Below are 27,139 nucleotides of genomic sequence, written 5' to 3' on the forward strand. Positions count from 1 at the left end.
GAGAGGGAGGGAACTAGGACGTGTATTCTCTCTCTCTCCTGTCATTCCTCCTCAGTTCTGTGGGCCAACATCTCGAATTACACACCTGTCAAGAATGACACACACACACACACACACACACACACACACACACACACACACCGGAGTGCTCCGGAGCCTCGGGTGACATCTGTACCCAATTTCAAGGCTCCACACAGCACTATGTTTCCCTCATACTGGTAGTCAGCCAACAGCCTGAGCACAGTTCCCAGAGCTGCCCCTCTCCCTGCTATCCAACACTAATCCAGCGGGAAGGCTTCAGATTGGCCAGTTAAACAAATGAGCTCAGTCAGGTAACTAAGAGCCCGGGTGGAAATAAAACCAGAAACCTTCTTGCTCCCCTTCCTTAAACACTCCAGTTTATCAACACAATACAGTACGCAACTACATGGGAAATGCTGATTGAGGGTGCTGAAAATAATCAGTCTTCATACTGTAAGTAACATTTGTATCTGTTTTACTGAACTGCCACATCATTGCCGGCATTTTGCCAATAGAGGACAGAGGGAGAGAGCTCCAACTTTGCCTCGCTCTGTATTTCCTCCTTAGGGACCTCAGCAGGCACAAGGTGTGCCATACTGCTATACTGGGGGGGGGCTACAGGTAGACAGGCAGGGGGACTGTTAATACAGATGCAGGCTACCAGTGCTTAGGAGTTTTACTTCCTCTGCTAACACTTAAGGAACCTGGGCATGCCCATGACGCCAACCCGAATGAGACAGGAAGACAAGAGAGATGGACGCAAGACGGGCGCACCCAGCTGGGCGGCGGGCGTGAGTTACCTTCTCGGCTGTGCCGCCCTCCCTGGTGTAGATGGCCATGAGCTCGGTGTCCTCGGTGTCCTGGTCCCCCGCAGACTGGGCCGCGCCATTCACCACCACCTGCGGCGAGACACAGCGCCCGTCAGCCACCCGGTCAGCCGGCCGGGCGGGCAGGGCGCTTCCCAGGGCACCCCTGGGAGACCCCCGGCTGCGACGCTCGCCCAGGGCTCCGCAGATCACCAGCTGACGGTCAAGGGGATTCCCCCCCCAGCGGCGGCATGAATTCCCCTGCACCACTGCGGTGGAGCGGGGCGCCGGTGCGTGTCAACACACCGTCTCTGTTCCGCTCTCTCTTTCGCACGAGCACGCGTCACAAGCGCTCGGCTCAGCGCTCACTGCACGGCGCAGGTCTGAGGCGGAGATGAAGGAGGACTCCCCCGGTGCAGCCTAACAACCTCGCACTTTCTTCCCAACGACACCTGGATCACTGCAAAGGAGGTCTTGCGCCCTCTCTCGTGCGTGTGTGTGAAGGCACAAGCGTGTGAGCGTGCACAGGTGCACAAGAGAAGTGGGCACAGGCCGAGGTCAGACTGACACAGCGCATCGGGCACTGCCCAGTCTACCTACAGTAGGGGTCTAGAATGTATCCCCATGGGTCTGAGCATCCATTCACTCAGCCACTATCGTCTTGGGCCAGGAGGCTGGACAATCGACTGGCTGCAATCTGCTCATGTGCACCAGGGGGTGGACAAGTGGTGGGGGGGCTGCTGTCTGCACCTCAGGAAGCACACGGTCGTCTCTCCAGCTCAGTTGACAACAATCAAGGTTTATTTTCTGCCTCACAGCTGGTGTAACAGGAAGGGGAACCCAGAAAAAGCACAGGGTGGAAAGGGGAAGGGAAAGAGATGAGCGCGCGCGTCAGGAAGGGGTGGGAGGTCCTCTTTTCATGTTTCGTGGAACAGGGAAACGGCGGGGCTGGAGAATTCTCTGAAGCAGCGCGGGCGCGGCCCGTGATCTGTGGTCAGTCCGCCTGCTGCCCAACGTCTGCTCCCTGGCGAACTCCCTGTGCCCAAGCGGGACGCCGACACTCCTTCGCCTCAACAGCCTGGTCAGCCGTGCAGCGAGGTGGGGGCGAGCATGGGGTGGGGTGGCCCTTCACCCCAGACATGCGGTGGCCCTCTGTGGCCCTAGTCAGGATGAGTGCCGAGCGAGAGAGAGACAGGACAACAGTGCCTAATCCACCCAGTTCCTCCTCTTACTCTCTCCTTTCCTTCCAGTCTCCCTCTCTGCTGTGCCACCTCTCCCTCATCTTCAGCCTCCCTCTCCCCTCTCCAGGCTCCTGTCCACACCCAGCTTGTCACTGTCTACGCTATCAAGGAGCATCCTGCTAGAAAGGGAGAGCCGCAATCTGGATGACCAGTCCACGGCCAGCAGTCAACCCTGAAACGGATTCAGCTGCTCTGGAATGGGAGTCTGAGTGTGTCCCAGGAATGATGGGGCCTAGCCGTGTTTTCACTACTTTGCGACACCATGCCGCGGCAAGTGTTGCACTGCACCGCCGCCAAAAGTTAGGAGGGGTGTGGGCCGTTTTCCAACTCCGTTCCGTCTGCCGGCTGGTGAGTCAGACTGCGGGACGTGGCAAAGAGGAGTGTGAAAAAAAAAAACTCTAGACAGGTCCCCGCCTCTCCCCTCTCCCCCCTCCCCCTCCCTCGACCAGCGTGCCACACTCTCCATCTCGCTCACTGGCTCGCAAGTAATGACGCAGATGGTAACAATAGTGATAATTACAAAGTGGGGCAGCCACACTGACAACCACAATCACTGAGCCTTCATCCCCTCCGAGCAGGTGTGTGTGAGTCACACACTGAGAGCTGAAGGAGGCACGGATACGAGAGAGGAGACAGGGACAGAGGGAGAGAGGAGGCCAGAGAGCAGAGAGGAGGATAACATAACATCACCTTATTAGCCCTATACAGTTTCTTGCATTAGGAATTCGTCTTTTCTCATACCCCAGCTGGCTCTCCATGAGACACACAGACAGGGAGAGAAGCTTGGGGTCAGAGCGCAGGGTCAGCCATTGTACAGCGCCCCTGGAGCAGTTGGGGCTCAGGGTCTTGCTCAGGGGCCCAACGGAGTAGGATTCCTCTGCCGGCTGCGGAATTTGAACCGGCAACCTTCCGGTCACGGGCGCAGATTCTTAGCCACAGGGCCAGAGGAGAAAGAGAGAGGGAAGAGGAGATGGATAGAGGGAGAGAGGAGGGAAGGACAGAGAGAAGGGAGGGAGGGGGAAAGGACAGAGACATGAGAGAGAAGAGGGATAGAGGGAGAGAGAGGAGATGGACAGAGAGAGAAGACAGAAGACGAACAGAAGAAGAGAGAAAGGACAGGGATGGGAGATGGATAGAGGGAGAGTGGAAACGGTGATGAGGAGAAAGAGGGGGGAGAGCCCTGGAGGGGGTGGGTATGATACACTCTGAGCGGTACAGATCCCAGGTCTGCACAAAAATGTGAAAAACAGAGCAGTTTTAAAAATAAGCCGTCTGGCATCAGCAGCAGTAACAGAGTGGGACAGGAAGGAGTCACGCAGGCCTTCGTGGTTAACCGAGAAAGATTACAGCAGAAACAGCCTTGCCAGCCTGGCTTTGAGAGAGCAGGAGGCACACACACACACACACACTGCAGGACAGAGGCCGGGGGGGGGGGAGGAGGCAGAAGAGAGCAGTCCTGCAGACAGGCTACAAACAGCCCAGACCAGTACCAGAGAGCAAGGGCAGGCCAGGAAATCCAGACGTTCCCGAACCCCTTCCTGGACACGCTATCGGACCAGGACGACAGGCTACGCCAGATTCAAAACGCACATCTGGGGAATCAGCCTTGAAACCAAAATCACACAGGATGAAATAAAAACAAAAGCAGAAGAAGGAAGTTTTGATACAGACTGCCAAAACAGCAGAAACAGCACTGCCAGAACTATGAAACCAAAAACACGGGCAGCCGCACAACACAGATCTGCCCCTCAGATACTGCGAGATGGTAAAACTACAAACGCAGCCTGAAGAAGAAATGCAGCAAACGGACAACTCACAGAAATCAAGGAATCAATAAACCACAACTGCTCCCGGGAATAGTGGAATCTTTTACATCAAGTTAATTTAAATGGACTTAAATTTAAATCAATATATCAAAATCCAAGAATAGAACAGACTGGAGAAAACCCTTTGGAAAATCTTCACCTGAAGTCCCCAAACGCAGAAGGATTAGACCAGAACAACACGTATGGAAAAACTCAAAACTCTGGAATTGGCTAGTAAAGACCCCTGATGTTCCCAAATCTCAGAGCAGGAGCTACTAGACAAATCCCAGGCCCACACGCTATGACAGCACAGATGGAGACGACAACGTGATGCCGAGGCACAACCGCCCAGCGCCGCAACAGGCCCCGCTCTCGACCTCGCGCGTCCGATCACACGCACACACCTGACTTCCCGACAAGTGCCGGTATGGGACGCCCAGGGCGAAACTGCACTCACCCAACCCCGCTGCCACGGTGGGTAACTCCCTGCCCCAACCTCCCACTTCCTGATGCCCTGCGCCATTCCAGAAAGCTGCCCGACCTGTTCCCCGTCACCTGTGGCCCTGTTGGAGCCCGCAGTAACTGAGGTGTTGAGCGGTACCCGATAAGAACTGCTCATCAACCACGCTGCAGGAATTCCTGCATGCAACGTCGGGATGTTTCACAAACAAGACCATACGGAATATTTGGTTGCTAGAGGCTCACTGATCTGAGGATCTCATCCTGCCTCAGGTGCAGATCCTTAGCCACAGGCCCAGAGGAGAAAACCGTTTCCCCAACGGTTCATAACGAAACCCGTTTCAACAGGATGGCTGGGCAGCTTGTTATCGGTACCCCCAACTCTTTGTGTAAGAACACGCCTTAATATCCGCCTGTGCCCCAAGACCCGTACATTACTGCTGAGGAAACTCCGACAGAGTTAACTGGGTTATATGAAAGCGCCCTCTCTCACAATCTCGGCGCTGGCTCTGTCTGAAGGCCAGAACGTGCCTCCCAGAATGCACTTCCCCGTCAAGCGCGTGCAGACCTGCGAGTGCTGCCCGTGTTGTGTCTAAGCCTGCCGCGGCTGTAGCTATAGCAATGGTCGCTGTGATTCTTTTGTTCTCCTCCCGAAGCAGCTCCTTCACAGTGGCGTCCCCCCGCCCGGGGCCAGTGAGGACGTGGCAGCCCACGCCGGCGCGATGCCACCAGCAGGCTCGCCTCTCGCTGGGGCTGTGCAGGACGGCTCAGTGGCAGTACCCCGCATCCGGGGTCTGGACTCGAGGGTTATGGGAAATCTGGGCACTGCACCACTGGCTCCGGGAGACTGCCGCTTCACTGCTGCTGCTCAAATCACAGTCTGCTCAACCACACTGGAATCAGCCAGCTACGATCTGCATCGCTGCAGTGTCATCATCATCATCATCATCGCTGTGTTTACTCATCATCATGAGACCGTGTTTTGCTACTTGGGACAAATCGTTCTCCTTTCAGTCTAGGTCACTGTACCTGTGCTTCCGCAGTGTGAATAACAGAATTTTAGGGCTCCGGGAGGGTACCCCACTGAAAGAGTTACCTGACCTGCTCTGGCAGGGGTCAGGGGTTCGAGACGCACCCCCCCCCCCCCCCCGGCTCACCTGGATGGGGTAGAAGGCGGTCGCGTGCTTGGAGGGCTCCTCCTCGTATTTGGCGTCCGCCCCGCCTCCCGAATCCATGGATTTGGAGGTGGTATTCTTCCCCACGCCCATCCCGAGGCCGGAGCCGGCCGCCGGCTGTCCTCCCCGCAGCGTGCCCCCGCGTGCGTGCTGCTGGCTCTCCACGGGGCGGCGGCGGCGGCTGTCCCTCTCGCTGGGCGCCCCTCCCTCTGTCGCGCTCTGCGTCCGGTCGCCGACGAGAGCGGCTCCGTCACATGATCCGGAGACGGCCTGCCGAGGTCACCGGCACGCGCTGGGCGTCTGGGGCATGGGAGCGCAAGCAGAGCGAGAGATCAGCCCGCGGTTCCCATTTCCACAGAAGGGCCGCTCCGGCCAAAATACCCACAATGCCACCAAACCATGTGACCACCCCGTCTTCGGTGGCGTCTGGAAAGGGCATCGGACCTTTTCCCCACAACAAAGCCAGAAAAACACGCAGAGCAGAAAACAATGGAAACATGCAAAGTTTGGGATAAGCAATCCAGCCAGCTCGGGAGCGGATCCCCCAACTCCCTGCGAGAAAAGACTGGACTAGATCATCAGATCCATTAACTACCAGCTACCTAACAGGCCAGATGTTCTGAAAGGTCTCCTCTTGCTTAAAGTCTGGACTCAAGACTCTCACAGCCCTAACCACCACCTCCTCCGGCTACGCTAATCCTCTTACTTTAACCTGCTTAAATTATACAAAACATCGGCGCTGAGTTATTTCCAAACAGTGTTAAGATTTACTGATGAAATATGCAGGAAATGCGAGTGTTCATTAACCACCCTGCCCTATTTTCTTAAGGCCAGAAAGACGCTTCTCTCCCACTGCGACTGAATTAAGGGATGAAAGGCGGTGTTAATCCACACGTATGCACACACAATGAACAGCAAATTAAATCGACATGGGCTACCTGAGCCGCAGAAACTCCCCTGCCTCTGGAGAGGGCAAGAAGCGATTAACAGGTGTTAAAACTGGCTTAAGCAAGACCATTAGCTTGAAAGCGCGGGCACTTCTTCATAGTGTTGTGCCCTCTGCAAAAAGATGAACTTTTAAAAAGTACCATGACTACTCACAAGAGAGCCCGTGGCTCCCACTGCAATCTGGACCGGATCGCGCTGCTACGCAACTGGAGTCCCGTCTTGTCTGCTCAGCGGCTGCTCCACAGAAACCAAGAGGCTGAAAGAGAAACAAGAAACCAGTCAGGCTGCGTGGCAAGGGCAAAACACACCTTCAGGCATCACACCGCGCTGAAGCACCAGATACAAGCGAAAAACCCCAGAGCATCAGGAGAATCAGTACTCTCTCTGCTGCAGAGACACGGCCATAATCGTAGGTTACAACCATTGTCCACATCTTCCTGAAGACCACAGGACTGACAACAGTCCCCTACTGTAACAGCACTGTCCTACTGTACTTTTACTACAGTCCCCACTGTAACAGGACTGTCCTACTGCACTTTTACTACAGTCCCTACTGTAACAGGACTGTCCTACTGGACTTTTACTACAGTCTCCACTGTAACAGCACTGTCCTACTGCACTTTTACTACAGTCTCCACTATAACAGCACTGTCCTACTGTACTTTTACTAAAGCCTCTACTGTAACAGCACTGTCCTACTGCACTTTTACTACAGTCCCTACTGTAACAGCACTGTCCTACTGCACTTTTACTACAGTCCCCACTGTAACAGCACTGTCCTACTGCACTTTTACTAAAGCCTCTACTGTAACAGCACTGTCCTACTGCACTTTTACTACAGTCCCCTACTGTAACAGCACTGTCCTACTGCACTTTTACTACAGTCCCCACTGTAACAGCACTGTCCTACTGCACTTTTACTACAGTCCCTACTGTAACAGCACTGTCCTACTGCACTTTTACTACAGTCCCCACTGTAACAGCACTGTCTTACTGCACTTTTACTACAGTCTCCACTCTAACAGCACTGTCCTACTGCACTTTTACTACAGTCCCCACTGTAACAGCACTGTCCTACTGTACTTTTACTACAGTCTCCACTGTAACAGCACTGTCCTACTGCACTTTTACTACAGTCTCCACTGTAACAGCACTGTCCTACTGCACTTTTACTACAGTCCCCACTGTAACAGCACTGTCCTACTGCACTTTTACTACAGTCTCCACTGTAACAGCACTGTCCTACTGCACTTTTACTACAGTCCCCACTGTAACAGCACTGTCCTACTGTACTTTTACTACAGTCCCTACTGTAACAGCACTGTCCTACTGCACTTTTACTACAGTCCCCACTGTAACAGCACTGTCCTACTGCACTTTTACTACAGTCCCCACTGTAACAGCACTGTCCTACTGCACTTTTACTACAGTCCCTACTGTAACAGGACTGTCCTACTGTACTTTTACTACAGTCCCCTACTGTAGCAGCACTGTCCTACTGCACTTTTACTACAGTCCTCTACTGTAGCAGCACTGTCCTACTGCACTTTTACTACAGTCCTCTACTGTAGCAGCACTGTCCTACTGCACTTTTACTACAGTCCTCTACTGTAACAACCTTGAACAAAGTTTTATTCTTCTTCAACTCTAAGTTGTGAAGGTGAATTCCAGTAGCCAGCTCAGAAGCAGTCACAGCTCTCTGTGTGACCAGTGAAAGTCAACAGGAGAGGAGAGGAACCTGACACACCCCAACAATGCTGAACCTAGAAATAGGTCTGCCACACTACAATGCAAAGCAGGCACTCTGGGCAGCCTGACAAGTCCCCAAGTCAACACTACGAAAGACGACCAATCTCTGCAGTCTTGAACACAGGAGACATGACTGAACCCTGAACCCTAACCCTAACCCTAACCCTAAAATCCCAGACTCCTTCAGGATGAAAGAAACGATGTGCAGACACAACCGAAGTGAAGTGGAAGCATGCTTGTCATGGACACTGGCTGACTACTCGTCCGCAAGAGATCAGCCCAGGATCCTCCACCCGACACCCGACAGCGCTCGCCCGCAAGACATCAGCCCAGGATCCTCCACCCGACACCCGACAGCGCTCGCCCGCAAGACATCAGCCCGGGATCCTCCACCCGACACCCGACAGCGCTCGCCCGCAAGACATCAGCCCGGGATCCTCCACCCGACACCCGACAGCGCTCGCCCGCAAGACATCAGCCCGGGATCCTCCACCCGACACCCGACAGCGCTCGCCCGCAAGACATCAGCCCAGGATCCTCCACCCGACACCCGACAGCGCTCGCCCGCAAGAGATCAGCCCAGGATCCTCCACCTGACAGCGCTCCATGCCCAGGCTTGACCTCACGACCCTGAGGAAATCCCGGAACACCAGGCGGCTCGCTTGTCTTCTCCAGCATCCCCTCCCTCATGGCTTCTCGGAACAGCAGGCACAGGCGGAGCTCTCCCTCCCCGGGCTGGCACAGACCGCAGGGTGCCAACCCCTTCCTCCCGGTGAGAAAACCAGACGCAAACCGCCTCGTTAACTGCGCCCACCCATCCCAGATAGACTGATCATTCCATATTAATTTGATCCTACAGGACACCTACATTGTCAACTTAAAGGCTCTACGAGTTACAGGGGATCCTACAAAAGCAGATTTCATCTGCCAGACAGGAGTGATGGGACCACACCGTTCAGTCCGTCAGAGCCAGCTGCTCTTCCTCTGTGCGCTGCCCAGCCGTCTCACACTGATGGGATGACGTCCTGGATGATCCCAGCGTGTCGGCCTCAGGATGGCGGCTTAAAGAGGGATTCTGACGCACTGCCAACTCTCCGTGTCAAAGGGCACTTTGAGCGAGGGGAACAGTATATATCGCGAAATATATTTCGAATGCTTCTACATGAAAGACTATCAAGACTGGGCGTCCGTGCGAGGCCCCCGTGTTCCTGCTGCCGAGGAGTGTCGCAACTGGGGCAGATGGCAACACCCCAGACTCAAGGCGAACTGCGAAGCGTTCGAGTAAACGGATGGCATTTTTTTCCACCTCGTCCTGGGCGCTCAGGTCAACCCTGCTGAGCCATCTAGACCAGAGGGAAAACAGTAAAAGAAGAGAGACTTGCACCCAGCCCTGTAACCCTATATAGTAATTTTCCCCAAGGTGTTCAGTGCCAGGGGCAAGATGCTGGTGCCGTTTAAACCCGATGCAAACGGTATTCAAACTAGATATTCCAGCTCTGCTTGGGGACATCAATATCCTTCTGCTGCATGGACAGGTTGCCTCTTGAATGTGGAACGTCCTCTGTGTAGTGCGGTTTAACACTGACCACCATTTGTGCCCAAGAAGGCTTGCACTGCTTGGTGCCCACTGAGGATGTGCTTCAAGTTCCCCACACATTTATAGACACTGAATTCCAATTTCTCAGTTTTCCCCAAAGTGGAGGTGCCTGGAACAGGCCAGCTACTTTCAGAAGCGCTTGAAACTCTCCCTGCTGCAGTCCACACTGGGAATCTGCAAGCAGAATTCCAAGGAATACGAGATGGCATATCTGGTAGTTATTAGCCAACTGCTCCAAAGATTTTATCTGACCGTTTCTTAAAAGAAGCCAAAGCACCAGCTTCAGCAGCACTCCTGGGTGGCGTGTTCCACTCCTACCACCCTTTGTGTAAAGAAACATCCTCTGTGCTGTTTTACATACACTTTTACATAGTTTCCACTTCTGTCCCTTGCTTGGTGGTTCAGAGCATACTGAAAAAAGCGGGTTGAATTCCTCAGCATCTCTGAAGATTTGGAATGCTTGAATACTTGTACAAAATCCTCTCATTGTCTTCTCTGTACAAGACCAAAAAGGTTTTTTCCTTCAGCCTGTCAGAGACCTGGAATATATCTCCAGACCCAATGCAGAGCAGCAACAACTTTTCTATAGACCAGCAAGATGTTCACAATTGTACACAAGATTCGGAATGATGCGTTATACACTTGCAACAGTATTGCAAACAATATTCTGTTTGCCTTCTTCACTGCATTCCCACATTGCCTGGAAGAGGTAAACAATGCGTCTACAGTATATAAACACCCAAGTCTTTTTCCTAAATGAGCACGTAAAGGGAAGTGACCGGAATATGTTTAGGTTCTGCCTTGATGCTAAAAAATCTTGTTTCGCTCACACAAACTAACTAGGACCAGAGGCCAGGTCACCTAGAGGATGTGACAGGCGTATGGAGACAGGAGTAGATTTTTTAAGTGCTTCTGGGAGGGGACTGGAATGATACCCCCCAGAGCAAACCAAATACCTGGTTTTCAGGTCTCTTAAATGCTACACACTTTTATTTCTATTATGTCATTTACTACCAATCTTCTGCACAACTGGAAGCCCAACCATAACCCTGATGACAGATACACAGGATAAAATATATATCAATACACACCGAAAGTCTCTTCCCAGCTAGTACATCATTCGGCACTTTGTAAACCACCTGGTGAAAAACGATCGTGCAAATCGCTGTGCTCTCCTGGCTTACTGCCCGTGTGCCTGGATCAGGAACGCGGAGTCACCTTCTCCGGCAGCACTGTAGCCCACAACCACCGCCACGCCTTCCCCCTCCTGCCCTGCAGGCACTGTGGGCACACCCCCCCCAGAACAAACCGGATCCCCACTGGAGGGTGAACCGAGCCACACCGGGATTTCCCAGCTCCAGGCCCTGCATGCAAGCCAACCCCAGGCCCTGGCTCATTTCAGATGAACCCTTTCCGCGCAGGCCTGCCCAGACAGGCACACACCCTGGAGTAAAACCTGAAGCGGATCTTCCCGCTACGCAGTGGCCTCTGATCTATGCAACGCATTTCCCGGTAATGCATCCTTTGTAGCGCCAGCGGCTGGTGTCTGGAGTGGGCTTGTCTCTCCGGCTGCTACTACAGTCTTTCCCTTACACAGCCCTGCAGCAGAGCTGGAGGAGTTTGTGTGTCATTAAGGTGTTTGCTTTTAAGCAAATCTTTCGCTTTCTGTCCTAAGACTGGGCTTGCATGACAAGACAAAATAACCAAATCCACCCAAATGTTTTTTTTTTTAAACAAAACAGTTGTCATGACCAGAACCTTGGGTAAACATGACCTGAAGACCATAGCTGAGGGTGAAGAAAGCTCAATGCATTCTGGATAATTCTGAATACTTAGTAAGAAACAACACCTTGCAATGGGTCACTGCATACTGTCAGGGATTTCTTCTTTATCACAGTAGAGTCTTTTTCTGGAGCAGATCGCCTGCATGTCAGCCTGTGAAGTCTTTGTCTCGAAATATGCACACACTAGGGCTTGCAAATCTGCTGTAAATTACAAAACAAAATAGCAATCTTGGAAATCTACAACAGAATATGGGCATTTCTCCCCAGAGGCAGGAATAAAGCTGTTCTCCTTTGAAAATCACTGGGACACTGCAGTGCTAGTCTTGCATTCTTCAGGGACAGTCCATTGGACAGGACTGCAGAGAATTATTTTCTTAATAGTTGGAAGAATTTTACAGAAGTATTCAAAGGGCATGAAGGTTTGTTTCGAGTGTGTTTCTGAGGCCACAGGGATGCTCCAACCAGACCCAGGTTCCAGGCAGGAAAAGCAGCCACAGGGATCCCTTAGGAACACGACTTTCCGACCGAACTCTCCTCTGAACTACAGCAATGTCTGCACCAGGTGAGTCCGTTTACACAGAAATCTTGAGACGCAAACAACATGACATTTCTGCCTAATCACACACATTCACACAGACCATACACCTCCACCACACCAGCGGCCAACCGAGACACATCCTGGCTCCCTGTAACGACTGCTATTCCAAGGACTGTAACCCAAACTGGGATAACGCATTCTGCGTGCAGACTGCTTCCAGATCAGAACCTCCTCCCAGGCTAAATCTGGACCCGGCTCTTCTTCATTTGACAAAGTTCCAACTGTTTCAATTTTCCTAGCTCCAAGCCAGACAGGAATTACACTTTCCATGACAGTGGGGTCAGGGTTACAACTCTAGCATCTGGGAAGAACCCATAGACCATGACCCCCCCCCACAGGGGCACTACCTGAGGACCACGCTACCCAAGAACTACCTGCAGACACGCCTCCCTCGACACCACGCTACCACAGGACCGCCTGCAGACACGCCTCCCTCGACACCACACTACCACAGGACCGCCTGCAGACACGCCTCCCTCGACACCACGCTACCACAGGACCGCCTGCAGACACGCCTCCCTCGACACCACACTACCCAAGAACTACCTGCAGACACGCCTCCCTCGACACCACGCTACCACAGGACCGCCTGCAGACACGCCTCCCTCGACACCACACTACCCAAGAACTACCTGCAGACACGCCTCCCTCGACACCACGCTACCCAAGAACTACCTGCAGACACGCCTCCCTCGACACCACGCTACCCGAGAACTACCTGCAGACACGCCTCCCTCGACACCACGCTACCCGAGAACTACCTGCAGACACGCCTCCCTCGACACCACGCTACCCGAGAACTACCTGCAGACACGCCTCCCTCGACACCACGCTACCCGAGAACTACCTGCAGACACGCCTCCCTCGACACCACGCTACCCAAGAACTACCTGCAGACACGCCTCCCTCGACACCACGCTACCCGAGAACTACCTGCAGACACGCCTCCCTCGACACCACGCTACCCGAGAACTACCTGCAGACACGCCTCCCTCGACACCACGCTACCCAAGAACTACCTGCAGACACGCCTCCCTCGACACCACACTACCACAGGACCGCCTGCAGACACGCCTCCCTCGACACCACGCTACCCAAGAACTACCTGCAGACACGCCTCCCTCGACACCACGCTACCACAGGACCGCCTGCAGACACGCCTCCCTCAACACCACGCTACCCGAGAACTACCTGCAGACACGCCTCCCTCGACACCACGCTACCCAAGAACTACCTGCAGACACGCCTCCCTCGACACCACACTACCACAGGACCGCCTGCAGACACGCCTCCCTCGACACCACGCTACCCAAGAACTACCTGCAGACACGCCTCCCTCGACACCACGCTACCCGAGAACTACCTGCAGACACGCCTCCCTCGACACCACGCTACCCGAGAACTACCTGCAGACACGCCTCCCTCGACACCACGCTACCCGAGAACTACCTGCAGACACGCCTCCCTCGACACCACGCTACCCAAGAACTACCTGCAGACACGCCTCCCTCGACACCACGCTACCACAGGACCGCCTGCAGACACGCCTCCCTCGACACCACGCTACCCGAGAACTACCTGCAGACACGCCTCCCTCGACACCACGCTACCACAGGACCGCCTGCAGACACGCCTCCCTCGACACCACGCTACCCAAGAACTACCTGCAGACACGCCTCCCTCGACACCACGCTACCCGAGAACTACCTGCAGACACGCCTCCCTCGACACCACGCTACCCGAGAACTACCTGCAGACACGCCTCCCTCGACACCACGCTACCCAAGAACTACCTGCAGACACGCCTCCCTCGACACCACGCTACCCGAGAACTACCTGCAGACACGCCTCCCTCGACACCACGCTACCCGAGAACTACCTGCAGACACGCCTCCCTCGACACCACGCTACCCGAGAACTACCTGCAGACACGCCTCCCTCGACACCACGCTACCCGAGAACTACCTGCAGACACGCCTCCCTCGACACCACGCTACCCGAGAACTACCTGCAGACACGCCTCCCTCAACACCACGCTACCCGAGAACTACCTGCAGACACGCCTCCCTCGACACCACACTACCTGAGGTCCAGCTACAAAAATAACCCCAAAATAATCAGACAACAGTAACAAGATCAGAAATTCCATCGTGCTGTTGTAATTAACTTACAGTGTTAGAGGCTCTGAAACCTCATGCGCACTTATTTTATTTTGCGGGTGCTTATCTTGCACAGACAAGATCACTTGCGACACAGGCCTTCCTGAGCCAGGGACACCCTTATCGCAGCGCAAGCTGTCAGTGCTTCATCGCGATAAGCGATTAGGCACAACGCAGGCGCGGACTGGGACGGGCGAAGGAAACAGCGGTAAGGGCAGCACAGGCGCGAGTACCCCTGGGTCCCCTTGCTGTCGTCGTGACTGAATAAAGCCGGGTGGGATTTTTAAAACCAACCCAGGCAGAGAATTACATAGCAATGCTTCCTAACAGCAAAGAGTTGCAGGAGGATGGAAAAGCTACCCAGCCATGTTGTTGAAGCATGTTCTGTCAAGAAACAGCTGGATGAGACCTTCCAATTAAGGTACTACACACTACTTTACACAAAGGGGTGTGGGAGTAGGGAACAAGCTACAAAGCTGCTGAAGCACACACCCACTGCCCAGTCCTGGCTGTCTGGAGAGAGGGGAGCAGGGAGAGAGCATAAGCTCCCTGAGACTTCACTGGAGTCAGCAGAAATTACACATTAATCTTCTGGCTCCACGAGCCGGCTCACAGGGAGGGCACGGACAATGTAAAAGTATTAAAAACATTCATTTTTAATGCTGAAAAATATTTATTCAATTACTTTTCTCTGCTGGAAGTGAACACAAGGCACTACTACAATGTGTTAGAGAGCACGCACAGTAAAATACGTCACTGTAGTAGAGTTTAAATCAGTTCAGTACAGACCAGTGCAGTGCAGTACAGCAACACAGTAATTTAAAAACCATAAGGATCAGTGTAGTTGCATGGGCTGCACAGTACAGTATGGTAGAATGCATTATAGATTGTAGCAGTGTAGGTGAGCATCGCATTGTGCAGTAAGCAACACAGTATAGGTCAGTGCAGAGCAGTGGAATGTATACAGTATTGTACAAGACAGTATAGATCCATGATGGACAGTACAGCATGGCAATAAACTCTAGATCAGAGGAATGTGGGAGAGTATGGTAATGTACAACACAGTATACATTATTGCACTGCAGAAGAGTAAAATACTATGCAAAACAGTGCAAGTCAGTGCAGGGCATAGATTATTTTAGGAAATACAGCATTGTGTAATGCAGATTAGGTCTGTGCAGTACAGTGTGGTATCATGGAATAATGTATGCAACAGTGCAGTACTTTAGAGTATGAAAGTATGTAACAGTATTGACATGGCAGTACACCATTTGCTGTATTGTGCAATGTGCTATAGATACAGTACAGTAAAATACAGTATTGCACAACACAGACCAGTTTAGAACAGCGTGGTTTTGTGCAGAGCAGTACAGTGCAAACCATTCTTTGACAAAAAAAGAAGCCAAGGTTGCAAAATAACAAATTCAAGAATCCTGGAGAAAAATAAATAAAAAGAAAAACCCAAAAGCACAAAACTTCAGTAACCTGCCTCCTCCGTCCTACCCAGCACCGCAGGCAGAAAAACTACTGAAATCCTCGTCCCCCCACCTTTAGAGAAAGCTCGCAGGTATGTCATACAATCAGTCGCATTCTTTTTCCATCTCTTTTTAAATCACTTGAGTCTTTCGACAGAGTCTTGCCTTTCAGATGCAAGACAGAGGGCAGCTACATCCTCTGCGTGCAGCGATAATGATCAGACTGCGTCAGGGCTGGCTCCTAGTGGCACCAGGTTAGCCATGTGCTGGAACTTCTTATTTTATTAACAATAATGGATGAGGTTTCCTCTCAAAGCCCTTCAAATTATGACTGAGGGCAAAAGCAATAGAACAATGAGTCAGGAATGAGGAAACCAGTTCTGTTACAATAGAATACTGTAGGACAGTCCTGTTACAGTAGGGGACTGTAGTAAAAGTACAGTAGGACAGTGCTGTTACAGTAGGAGACTGTAGTAAAAGTGCAGTAGGACAGTCCTGTTACAGTAGGGGACTGTAGTAAAAGTGCAGTAGGACAGTCCTGTTACAGTGGGGACTGTAGTAAAAGTGCAGTAGGACAGTGCTGTTACAGTGGGGACTGTAGTAAAAGTGCAGTAGGACAGTCCTGTTACAGTAGGGGACTGTAGTAAAAGTGCAGTAGGACAGTGCTGTTACAGTAGGGACTGTAGTAAAAGTGCAGTAGGACAGTGCTGTTACAGTAGGGACTGTAGTAAAAGTACAGTAGGACAGTGCTGTTAGTTTAATCAAGTGACATTACAGGGCCTACAGCAAAATTACAATGGAATAATTCTGAGTGTTCAAGTACAATAGTCATATCAAAATTTACAAGTTTCCAAAGGAGACGTGGCTAATGTATCACACTCTTTCTAACGCAATGTGGACTAAAGTTGGGATATTTTCAAGAACAAATATCCCTGAAGCCAAACTCCCCTCCAGTGAATTAACCTTGAAAGGGCTTGTGCACAGAGGTCACAAAGATAAAAGAGAGACAGTACATTCTTTGTGCGCGACACAAACTGCCTCACAGCAGCCCTGACCACCCGCCCTGCCCTCCTGTTCCGATGTGTCAGAGGCCCACAAAGCACTTTCTGGGCCACTGGATACAGTTTACATATTAACAAGGCAAGCTGTGCGATACTGCCAGCTGTCAGCACTTCCTCCAGCCCACTGCTTCCACTGACTAACAGGCCTCGAGCCATTTAGCAGAACTCTTCAACCAAGGAAACCGAGCACTAGGAGAACCGTGCATCACTGGCCTAAACAGAAATAAAGTGGATGTACATTTAAAACCAAGACCAGGAGGCAGCTCTTTACACAAAGGGTTGTGGGAGTATGGAACAAGCTTCCCAGCCATATTGTTGAAACCAATAGCCCCGACTTCATGATACACCTGGATGAGGTCCTTGGATCAATTAGCTACCAAGTAGAGAGCTATTTGGGCTAAATGGGCTCCTCTCATTCATCACTGCTCTTGTGATCTTCTGATCGCTAGCGCAGTTACTTAATTACAGAACCTAGGTTCTCCGTTTCGGCTAATGAGCGGAGCAGGGAGGCAGGGGGACCACCAGGTGCTCAGAAAGATGAACGGAGAACCGTGTGGCATAGCCAGGCTTCAAACTGGGAAACCTCCTGCTAACAAGCCAGGTAGGATATTGGGGGGAGGAAGACCCCACATTCACAAACTCACTCTAGACTGCCATCATTTTCAATCGGCCCTGTGCAGGCTCGAGGCGCACAGGTGTAGTGTGCCCCAGTGCATTCACACACCTGACTGAAAAGCCGGAAGTAAACCTGCTTATCAGGAACACAAAAAGACGTTCTTCACACGTTCTGGACCCACAGAGCCAGTGTCTTTGGAGCTTTTCCAGGTCTCTTTAAGGCACCTAAAGACCAGGAGAAACCCAGCTCACACACTAGGCCCTGCAAGACCAGGAGTTATGATCTACATATTAACAAAAGGATCTATCTACACTGTAACCTTTCTTAGAAGCAACACTTTGCAGGTTTAGTGTGTAAATTAAGGGCAATGCATATAGCATTGTGCTTTGCCACAGTTAAATTTTCACATTTCATCCCTCCCTGGAAAACAAATCCAAATCGCAATATCACACAGGTCTACCATCCACGTTCGTCAGAGGGTTTCTATGAGTGTTATTGTACAGAGGCTTTTAAAGGTAGGGAAATAAAACATTCTTCCCTGCAAGACCCGATTGGCAGACAGTTTTGATTTTAAACTTGCAGCGGTGACTTGCAGTTCACGAGCACTGCGAGGGCCATTCCGGGGACAACAATAGGCCACTGTCCGGGTTTTACTGCCGACCGGTCAACAGCTCCGGTCCCAGGCACGTCTCTGTGAAGTAGCGGACTGCTCTGAATCCCCTGCGTCTGCACAGTGACCACAGTGACACCCCGCCACCTGATAATTTCACAGGGAAAAAACACACACTGTCCACTTCAACACGAAACAGGTTCTTACTGCAATACAGGCAGCTGCTGATCACCCCACCCGTTAGTGAAAGTTAGTTTGAAATTAATCCTGCTTTTAAGAAGGTGCTGTAGAAAGTACATAAGTCACTCCGGTTATAAAACTGTGTAATAATTATCATGCACAGTACTGCGAATCTGAACATTCCTTAATCCCTAATTACCCTTGCTGGTGAAGAGGACGTGGCGAGAGCTGAGCTGAGCTGCAGGGCCCCTGTGGACAGGCGAGCTTGTCCCCTGTGCGGATGTGGCCCTGGGCCCTAGGCTGGCCTACCCAGCCCGCACTGGTGCAGCCGAGCTAGTGCAGTGATGTGATCGCCCGCACTGCGCGGAGCAGGAACCTCAGCTGCCCGGGCTGAGGGAGGTCTCCTTCAGCTCACACGGTTGGTGCCCTGTTGCGTTACACCAGAGACCTGGGTTCGCGCCCCAGGTATGTGGGACGGAACAGGTGGCGAAGGGCACGAGCCCCCGCGGAACCGCGACGCTCACACTAGCAGCCCGGGAGGGAGCTGTGAGAGGGGGGTCCGACACCATATTAGAAGTGTGCAGTCTGCTGTAGAGAAACGCGCCCCCCACCCTCAGAAACCTCCCCTCAATTGTTTTCTTCCTTCACCTTCTCCAAAGGTCCTTCAGATCTGAAGCCAGGACCTAACTCATTGACACACGCTGTCGGCAACCCCCGAGCAGATCTGAATTAAGGGAGAAAAAACAACCCAGACCCACAGGATGCCCACGTGCCAGTGCAGACAGTCTGGCATCTTTCTGGCCCGACTGGGGGAGCAGTGCTTCGCCCCACGCCTGCACTGCCCAGGAGGAAGGGGGAGACCCCAGCCCTGCCCCCCCAAGCTCGGGGCCTCCTGGGAGATCCCCGCCACGATCCCAGACCCGGGTTCAGACTCGCAGTGTCAGGAGCTGAAACTCGGAGCGAGAGCTTCCCGTAGCTCATGGAAAAGCAGCTTGTCATTCGCTCCTTCGCCACTGAAAAAGTTTCCAAGACACAAAATATCCAGCAGTTAAAAACTGAACGGAAGGTCAAATTAAGGGAAATAACTGCAGCCTTTCCTCCATGTCTGCCGAGTCTCGGAAAGACAACAAAATTAGCAGGCAAGAAGGGAACAGATGCCGAATGGCACAGCGGCCTTCAGGCAAACCTGAGAGGGACAGCAGGAACCAAAACCAAATGGCACGTGCATCCTGAGGACCGGCTTCAGCGTGACACTGCTCATCAACACTGGTTACCAACATGTCCTGAACATATAGATCAGTGGAGGTTTCAAGTTTAGGGAGGGAGTGAAGAGCAGCAGTCACAATGAATTATTTTTCTTATCATCCTAACTTTGTTACAGAAAAAAACCTTCTGTATACGACAGTAAACGCATCATGATTGGAGATTATATCAAATTAGAAGGATTAGCTAACACTGTCAAAGCAGCAAACACAATTAAAAAAAGATTCAGATAAAATTCAAGACTGCAGAAACGCCAGACAGATGACATTTAATGCAGACAAGCACAAGGTTTTGCATGCAGGTAGGAAATACAAATTAGGAAATGCCAAGCTAGACGAGACTATGTATGAAAATGACTTGGATGTTTACGTTGAAGTCATTTACATCTAATCTATGCAACGTGGGCAAGCAAATAAGAAGCACAGAGGATATATACTTAAAACCTCAGAACTGAAATCAAGATGTTGTATTAAAATTCTATAACTAGTAAGTCCTCATTCAGAATATTGTGTACAATTTTGGTCACCGCATTACAAAAACAGATATTGCTGTTCTAATCTAGAGAAGAGCAACTATACACTCTGAAGCTTAAGGGACTGTGCTTCACTAACAAGCCAAAGGAACTGAACCTCTTTAGCTTTTTACAGAGAGGACTAGGAGATCTAATACAAGTGTTCAAAATCCTCAAAGACCTCGAAGCCAGCCCAGCCGATTTCTTTAGAACCAACAATGAAACGCCAACCACATGGCACATGGAAGTGTATTAGAGAGTGAGAACGGGAGGCACTTCTTTACACACAGGCTGGTGGGAGTGTGGAACAAGGCACCCAGCCACACTGTAGAAGAAACAGCTGGATGAGGTCTCTGGATCAACTAACTACCCAAGGAGCTAAATGGGTTGACCAGCCTCCTCTTGTCCGAGACCCTGCTTATGTTCTTTGACTTGAACTCAATGAGAGGCTGCAGGTCTGCTAGCCCTGCCCTGCACCAGCCCTGCTCACACCTCTGAATCTGCTCACAAGGAGCCGATTCACGCGTCCCCTCTGACGCGCCCCCAGTCTCCGTGCACTGCACGCTCCCCAGCACGCAACTGGAGGAGCGCTGGCGTCTCTCAGTCGACGGGTGAGGTTGGGGTACCTCAGCCGACTCATACCATCCTGTCCTTCGGATGAGACGTAAAACCGAGGTCCTGACTCTCTGTGGTCATTAAAAATCCCAGGGTTTTTCTCAAAAAAGAGTAGGGGTGTAACCCCGGTGGCCTGGCCACATTTCCCATTGGCCCTTACCAATCATGGCCTCCTAATAATCCCCCTCTATGAATTGGCTTCATCACTCTGCTCTCCTCCCCACTGATAGCTGATGTGTGGTGAGCGTTCTGGCGCACTATGGCTGCCGTCGCATCATCCAGGTGGGGCTGCACATTGGTGGTGGTGGAGGGGAGTCCCCATTACCTGTAAAGCGCTTTGAGTGGAGTGTCCAGAAAAGCGCTATATAACTGTAAGCAATTCTAAAATTATTATTATACCAGCACAGCCCCAGCGCCGATGGGCCAGATGCACGCTTGTACTCCACAAGCTTCGGCACAGATCCCACTTGAGAAGCTGTGTTAATAAAGCCCGTCTATACCCACTGCACTTATGAAGAGTCTTTCGTATACACCGACTAATGAGCTGTGTTTACAGTCTACAGGACCCAAAGTATTTATACCCACAGTCGGCAGCCCCCCAAGGTACTATCAAGATCCCAGCCCACAATGGTGTCCCAATAAAGCCATCACGTCAGTACTGAAACAACGCGATGGAACCTAAATCCTGCAAGCTCCCTGCCTTCCAGTTTCTTCTCCTCCTTTTAGAACAAGGCTGCCTGATCAATTCTTCACTTGAAGGCCGAATGCAGTAATTTACTGCAGCCGCTCCGTGACCGCAGCCAAGGAGACGGATTACTCGGATTGATAGCCCTTAGCCATGCGGTGCGATCATACCCCGGTCTCCTGCAGGGTGTGAGCAGATCGCTATCTGCCCTGGCTATTCATTCTCATTTCTACCGGATGGCTCCTCCACGCGTTTCGGCTCCCAAGCCAATTAACTGGTTCGTTTAAGACGCCGGCTCAGTGCCCATCACCCTGGTCCAGCTGCTTGCCCGCCCTGTGGACCCAGGACTGAGAAACTGGTCTGTCCAGGCGTTGGAGGGGCTTGTGAATTTCTTGTGAATCCTGTCGCACTGCAGGAGCTCAGCAAGGCCGGGTCTGGCTCGCACCTCTCAAGGTGCTGAAGGACCTGCAGGGGGCGCTACGCCTACGCCGATGCCACTACACGGTGACGGGCCTGTGGACTGTGCGCTGTGTGGAGGTGCCTTCTTTTCGACAGCTCGGCTACCTGGTCAGTAAAGATTCCAGGGTGTTGATCCCAGAGTACTGGCTAAACTCCACTCTGGAATGAAAACATCTGACCCCCACCTAAAGATCCCCCTTGATTTTTGAGGCTGACACTATTCCCCTCCCAGCCCCCCGCCCCCGTCACCCCGTTCGGACTCGGGCTGGGAGGTGGCTGGGCGCGATCACACCCCCGTGACTGAAAATCTGGCACACCGCTCCTTATTTTAGGAATACAGCCGTGGGACAGCTGGGGCTGGGTAAAGCTGCATGTGAAAGCTCTGGGATCCAGTGGGATGAAAAATGCTACACAAGCACAGTCCGTCGTTGTCATCATCATCATCATCATCATCATCATCATCATCGCCATATTACTGCTGTTAGGAGGACTACTCTGTCCTGGAAGAGGTCATTGCGAAACAGGCGCTCGAGCCAACAAGCACCCCAGGCTCCGCAAGTTGTTTTCTTGAAGCATCAGCTCAATGACTTCCTATTAATAGCAGTAATAATTAACACGGATGCCTGGAGGGAAGAGAAAGAGGCAGGAGGGAAAGTCGGGGCTTTGAGTTACGGGGCCCGGGCGCTTAATTGCTGATCAGCATGTTCCGAATTCCTCCCAGCATTAGGGCTCTGAAGGTCTGAAGGCACACAGAGCTCCAGGCGCAGCCCTGCCCGAGCCAGCCAGCTGTCTCCGTGCCCAGGCACAGCAACACCGAACAGGGCAGAGGTCGGCGACGGACACCGGTGTGGGGGGGGGGGGTCCCCAAAACAGGACTGGAAACAGGTCAGCCCCCGACTGGCTGACTCGAGGAGACAGGCGGAGAGATCGGTCAGCCTCCAGCCCCTCACTAACAGGAAAGGCTGGGCCTTGTTAATTAAGGGTCTGCTACCGGTCGGTGACACTTTTAATAGAATTATTTCACATGACTTTGACTGTGCTAACAGCTTACTCTGGTCACCACTGACCTCAGCGCAGGCTGGCCTCACATCCACGTGCTTAGTGTGCTGAGGCAGGCCGATCTCCCTCTGCACAGATCGCTCTTAGCCAGAGGGAGGCAGTGTGCTGAGGCAGGCCGGTCTAACTCTGCCCAGATCGCTCTAAGCCAGAGGGAGGCAGTGTGCTGAGGCAGGCCGGTCTAACTCTGCCCAGATCGCTCTTAGCCAGAGGGAGGCAGTGTTTCTGAGGCAGGCCTGTCTCCATCAGCTCAGATCGCTCTTAGCCAGATGGAGGCAGTGTTTCTGAGGCAGGCCTGTCTCCATCAGCTCAGATTGCTCTTACCCAGAGGGAGGCCGTGTGCTGAGGCAGGGCTGTCTCCCTCTGCCCAGATCGCTCTTAGCCAGAGGGAGGCAGTGTTTCTGAGGCAGGCCTGTCTCCCTCTGCCCAGATCGCTCTTACCCAGAGGGAGGCAGTGTTTCTGAGGCAGGCCTGTCTCCCTCTGCCCAGATCGCTCTTACCCAGAGGGAGGCAGTGTTTCTGAGGCAGGCCTGTCTCCCTCTGCCCAGATCGCTCTTACCCAGAGGGAGGCAGTGTTTCTGAGGCAGGCCTGTCTCCCTCTGCCCAGATCGCTCTTACCCAGAGGGAGGCAGTGTTTCTGAGGCAGGCCTGTCTCCCTCTGCCCAGATCGCTCTTACCCAGAGGGAGGCAGTGTTTCTGAGGCAGGCCTGTCTCCCTCTGCCCAGATCGCTCTTACCCAGAGGGAGGCAGTGTTTCTGAGGCAGGCCTGTCTCCCTCTGCCCAGATCGCTCTTACCCAGAGGGAGGCAGTGTTTCTGAGGCAGACCTGTCTCCCTCTGCCCAGATCGCTCTTACCCAGAGGGAGGCAGTGTTTCTGAGGCAGACCTGTCTCCCTCTGCCCAGATCGCTCTTACCCAGAGGGAGGCAGTGTTTCTGAGGCAGGCCTGTCTCCCTCTGCCCAGATCGCTCTTACCCAGAGGGAGGCAGTGTTTCTGAGGCAGGCCTGTCTCCCTCTGCCCAGATCGCTCTTACCCAGAGGGAGGCAGTGTTTTTGAGGCAGACCTGTCTCCCTCTGCCCAGATCACTCTTACCCAGAGGGAGGCAGTGTTTCTGAGGCAGGCCTGTCTCCCTCTGCCCAGATCGCTCTTACCCAGAGGGAGGCAGTGTTTCTGAGGCAGGCCTGTCTCCCTCTGCCCAGATCGCTCTTACCTAGAGGGAGGCAGTGTGCTGAGGCAGGCCGGTCTCCCTCTGCCCAGATCGCTCTTACCTAGAGGGAGGCCGTGTGCTGAGGCAGGCCTGTCTCCCTCTCCCCAGATCGCTCTTAGCCAGAAGGAGGCAGTGTTTCTGAGGCAGGCCTGTCTCCATCAGCTCAGATCGCTCTTAGCCAGAAGGAGGCAGTGTGCTGAATTTGCACATATTATCCCATCATACCTCACCCAAACCTGCGCCCTGTCTCTGCCAGGCCATCAGACAGGCCTCGCTGCTGCCACAGCCCCACAGGCAGGCGGGCCTGGTCCCATCCACAGCCTCCCACTCCATGATGTTGGGGTCGTCCTGAATTAATACCAGCGCCCCGATACTCAGCCATCCTCTGACCTGGATTCTCCATGTCCCACTCCCATCAGCGGGACACCGGGAGCCCAGAGGGCCGCCAGCCTCTGTCCCTGCTGGTGCCTGCGTTCCTGCGATCGGTTGACCAGAAGCAGATGGAGCAGCCCGACGCCGCTGACCGGGCTGAAGGTGCTGTATTCTGGCAGCTGCAGCACAGACCGCAGAACAGGGAGCTTTAAAAAGAGCCGCCAGGGGGGCCTGATTAGGTTAACTGACAGACTGGAGTCAGAATGAAAGCCAGCCTGATCCTGTGGCTGCCCCGCGGGGGTGGAGACAACCCCCCAGCGCACACGAGAGGGGAGGGGTCACCCCACTGCCACCTCTGGCCCAGAGCACCCCTTCCAGGAGAGGGCTCAGAAACACCCCAGGCTCATCCTGGGCTGGCTCCGTTTTGTGCCCGGTGTTGTGCCACGAGTCTCGAATCTCTCCGCTGAGGCTGCCCCGCTGCAAGACGGCACAGCTTTGTCACGATGATACAGGGACAGAGGAGAGAGTGGGGCATCGTCGAGGGCGCACAGTCTTCAGCGAGCATACGGCTGCGGCGTGAACGACTCCCGACATAACGGGCTGTGTAAGACTGTTCAAGAAGCGCGCACACGGGCTCTGCGGGATCGGTGAGCGATGCTCTCCGCACAGCACAACAGAGCGCGGCCCCATCTCTTTATCCTCCGGGCGAGCACGGTACATGCGCCAGCCGATCAATAACGCAGCCGATGCCTGCTTCCTGGGCTTATCGATATCGAGCCCGGCGCTGCAGCCCGCCTCCCCCTTCTCCCGCGCGGCGGATGTAGGGCAGTGGGTAGGATCTAGGGCACCCGGCTACAGAAATCATCTTTGGTGGGGGGGGGTCTGTCTCCGTGTCACACTGGTAATATTCGCGGCGGGGGAGAAACACGGACCCAGGGGTGAATTTCAACATTATGCAATTTGAGAATGACGTAAACCCATCCCAGCGGCGCGGATGTAACAGCTATAACATAATTAGGACTCGGCTGGAGAGGACGGACAGACGCCCGGTGCGCGGCAGTCGAGCCCTGGACACTACGCCATAGCACAGCGCAGTTCGGATACAGTATGTAGCACAGATGGCAGAAGACCGATCCACACTGCAGCATTTGCGGCCGCGAGTCACGAGTGGGAGGGGGGAGGAGGAGGATAAGGAGGAGGAGTGGGGGCTGGTGTGTTATAACACAGCTGGTCCACGCGTGCAGTTCGGTCTTCTTGTTACAACACAGCGAGCGATACGCCTATCAACACCCACGCGAGTGGGGACCCGAGCGGCCTCATTTCGTAACGCACTCCGGACTCCACACCTGGACACGCCAACACAACACACTCTCCCATCATATTCTTCTGTCTGGGGGGCGGTAAATGCATAATTATCTGCCCCCCGTCCACCTAGATGGCTAGTAAAAAACTCTGCGCACTGCTCATGAATGCTGATACAGAACTGGTTAGATGCACATCAAACTGGATATAATATATTATATTTACACATAATAACACATAAGCACGCATATCTAATCCTCCCCCTGCGTTGCTCCACCAATAACGCCGCCTGTTGTGTAGCTAATTGCTGTTTCCCACCCGGTACGTGTAGCGGCCCGTCTGTAACAGAGCTTCACAACGCGCCGGTTCGTGCGGGGCTCGGCGCACACGCCGCATCCGAGCCGAGCCACAGCGCGACCCGCAAGCCTGACTCCCAGACCCCGCAACATCTGCTGCCCCGCGCGTCCGCCGGCGAGCGTCACCCGGCTCCTCTTCCTGTCACATCAAAGCCCCGTCGCCTCCGGACCGCGCAGTCACGGCACCGCCGACACCGTCTCCCAGCGCGGCCGGACCCGCCTGCCCCCGGGCTCTTACCTGCCTGTCAGCGCGTCTCAGCCGCTCTCTGCCCCGGTCCCTTCTCGCACACACGCGCGCCGAGCTCCGGCCAGTCCCCTCTTTCCCACCCCGTCTCCCCAGTCATGCAACGATGATCTTTAATCGGAGACGGGTTAGTTTTCGGCGGGTCGGGGTCGGCAGCAGGTTGGGTCCTGAGGCGAATTTCCGGCCGGTGGAATCTCCCCGCTGGTCAGTCCCCTGGCGTCCGCCTGTCCGTCTCGGAGCGTGTCTGAGAAGCGTGTGTATGTTGTCTGCGAGCTTAAGCCTCACCGCTCCAGTCACACATTTTGCAAACCTCGCTAAATGCGCAGGTCATAAAGGAAAGCGACGTAAAAGGCATCTCCCCGCCCCTCCGACGTACTCGGGCCAATCAAACCTCTCCCTCGCTCTGTCGTCATCGTCATCGGGAACGTCAACAGCTTTTTCTTTGAGCACGCTGGTTTTCTATCGCCCCTCTCCACGCTCTCCGGCTCAGGCTCATGGCTGAAAATGGCGCCTCCCTTCGCTGGCCCGCACCGCGGCCTCTAGCGGCAGATCTGCAGAACAGAGAGACATTACCTAACTGTCCCACATTCGCAATGTCAAGATATGACTTCTGTCTCAAACTCACATTCAAAGATGCTCTACTGAAAGATACTGGAATAAATATATAAACACCAGTGAGCAGTGTAAAATATACAGGTCGCCCTATATCACAGGCCGGGATACATATGTTATATACGCACCTAACTTTACAAGAATTTTGTATGAATCATAACCTCAATATTTTTGT

General features: G+C 53.2%; 1 protein-coding gene across 1 annotated transcript in view; it reads right to left on the bottom strand.

Annotated features, from left to right (window-relative positions):
• Positions 1-26,840, bottom strand: part of slc23a2 (solute carrier family 23 member 2) — a 48,671-nt gene extending 21,831 nt beyond the window's left edge. Inside the window, exons 1-4 of the mRNA XM_088624585.1 lie at positions 26,347-26,840; positions 6,609-6,711; positions 5,490-5,807; positions 822-920 (exon numbers count right to left, since the gene is read on the bottom strand). Coding sequence (XP_088480711.1) covers positions 822-920; positions 5,490-5,600 — 210 coding nt within the window. The 5' untranslated portion in view covers positions 5,601-5,807; positions 6,609-6,711; positions 26,347-26,840. The remainder of the gene's footprint in view (positions 1-821; positions 921-5,489; positions 5,808-6,608; positions 6,712-26,346) is intronic.
• Positions 26,841-27,139: the final 299 nt, after the last annotated feature.

The sequence above is a fragment of the Lepisosteus platostomus genome, chromosome 3 (genome assembly GCF_059453375.1).
Source record: "Lepisosteus platostomus isolate fLepPlt1 chromosome 3, fLepPlt1.hap1, whole genome shotgun sequence".
NCBI lineage: Eukaryota > Metazoa > Chordata > Actinopteri > Semionotiformes > Lepisosteidae > Lepisosteus > Lepisosteus platostomus.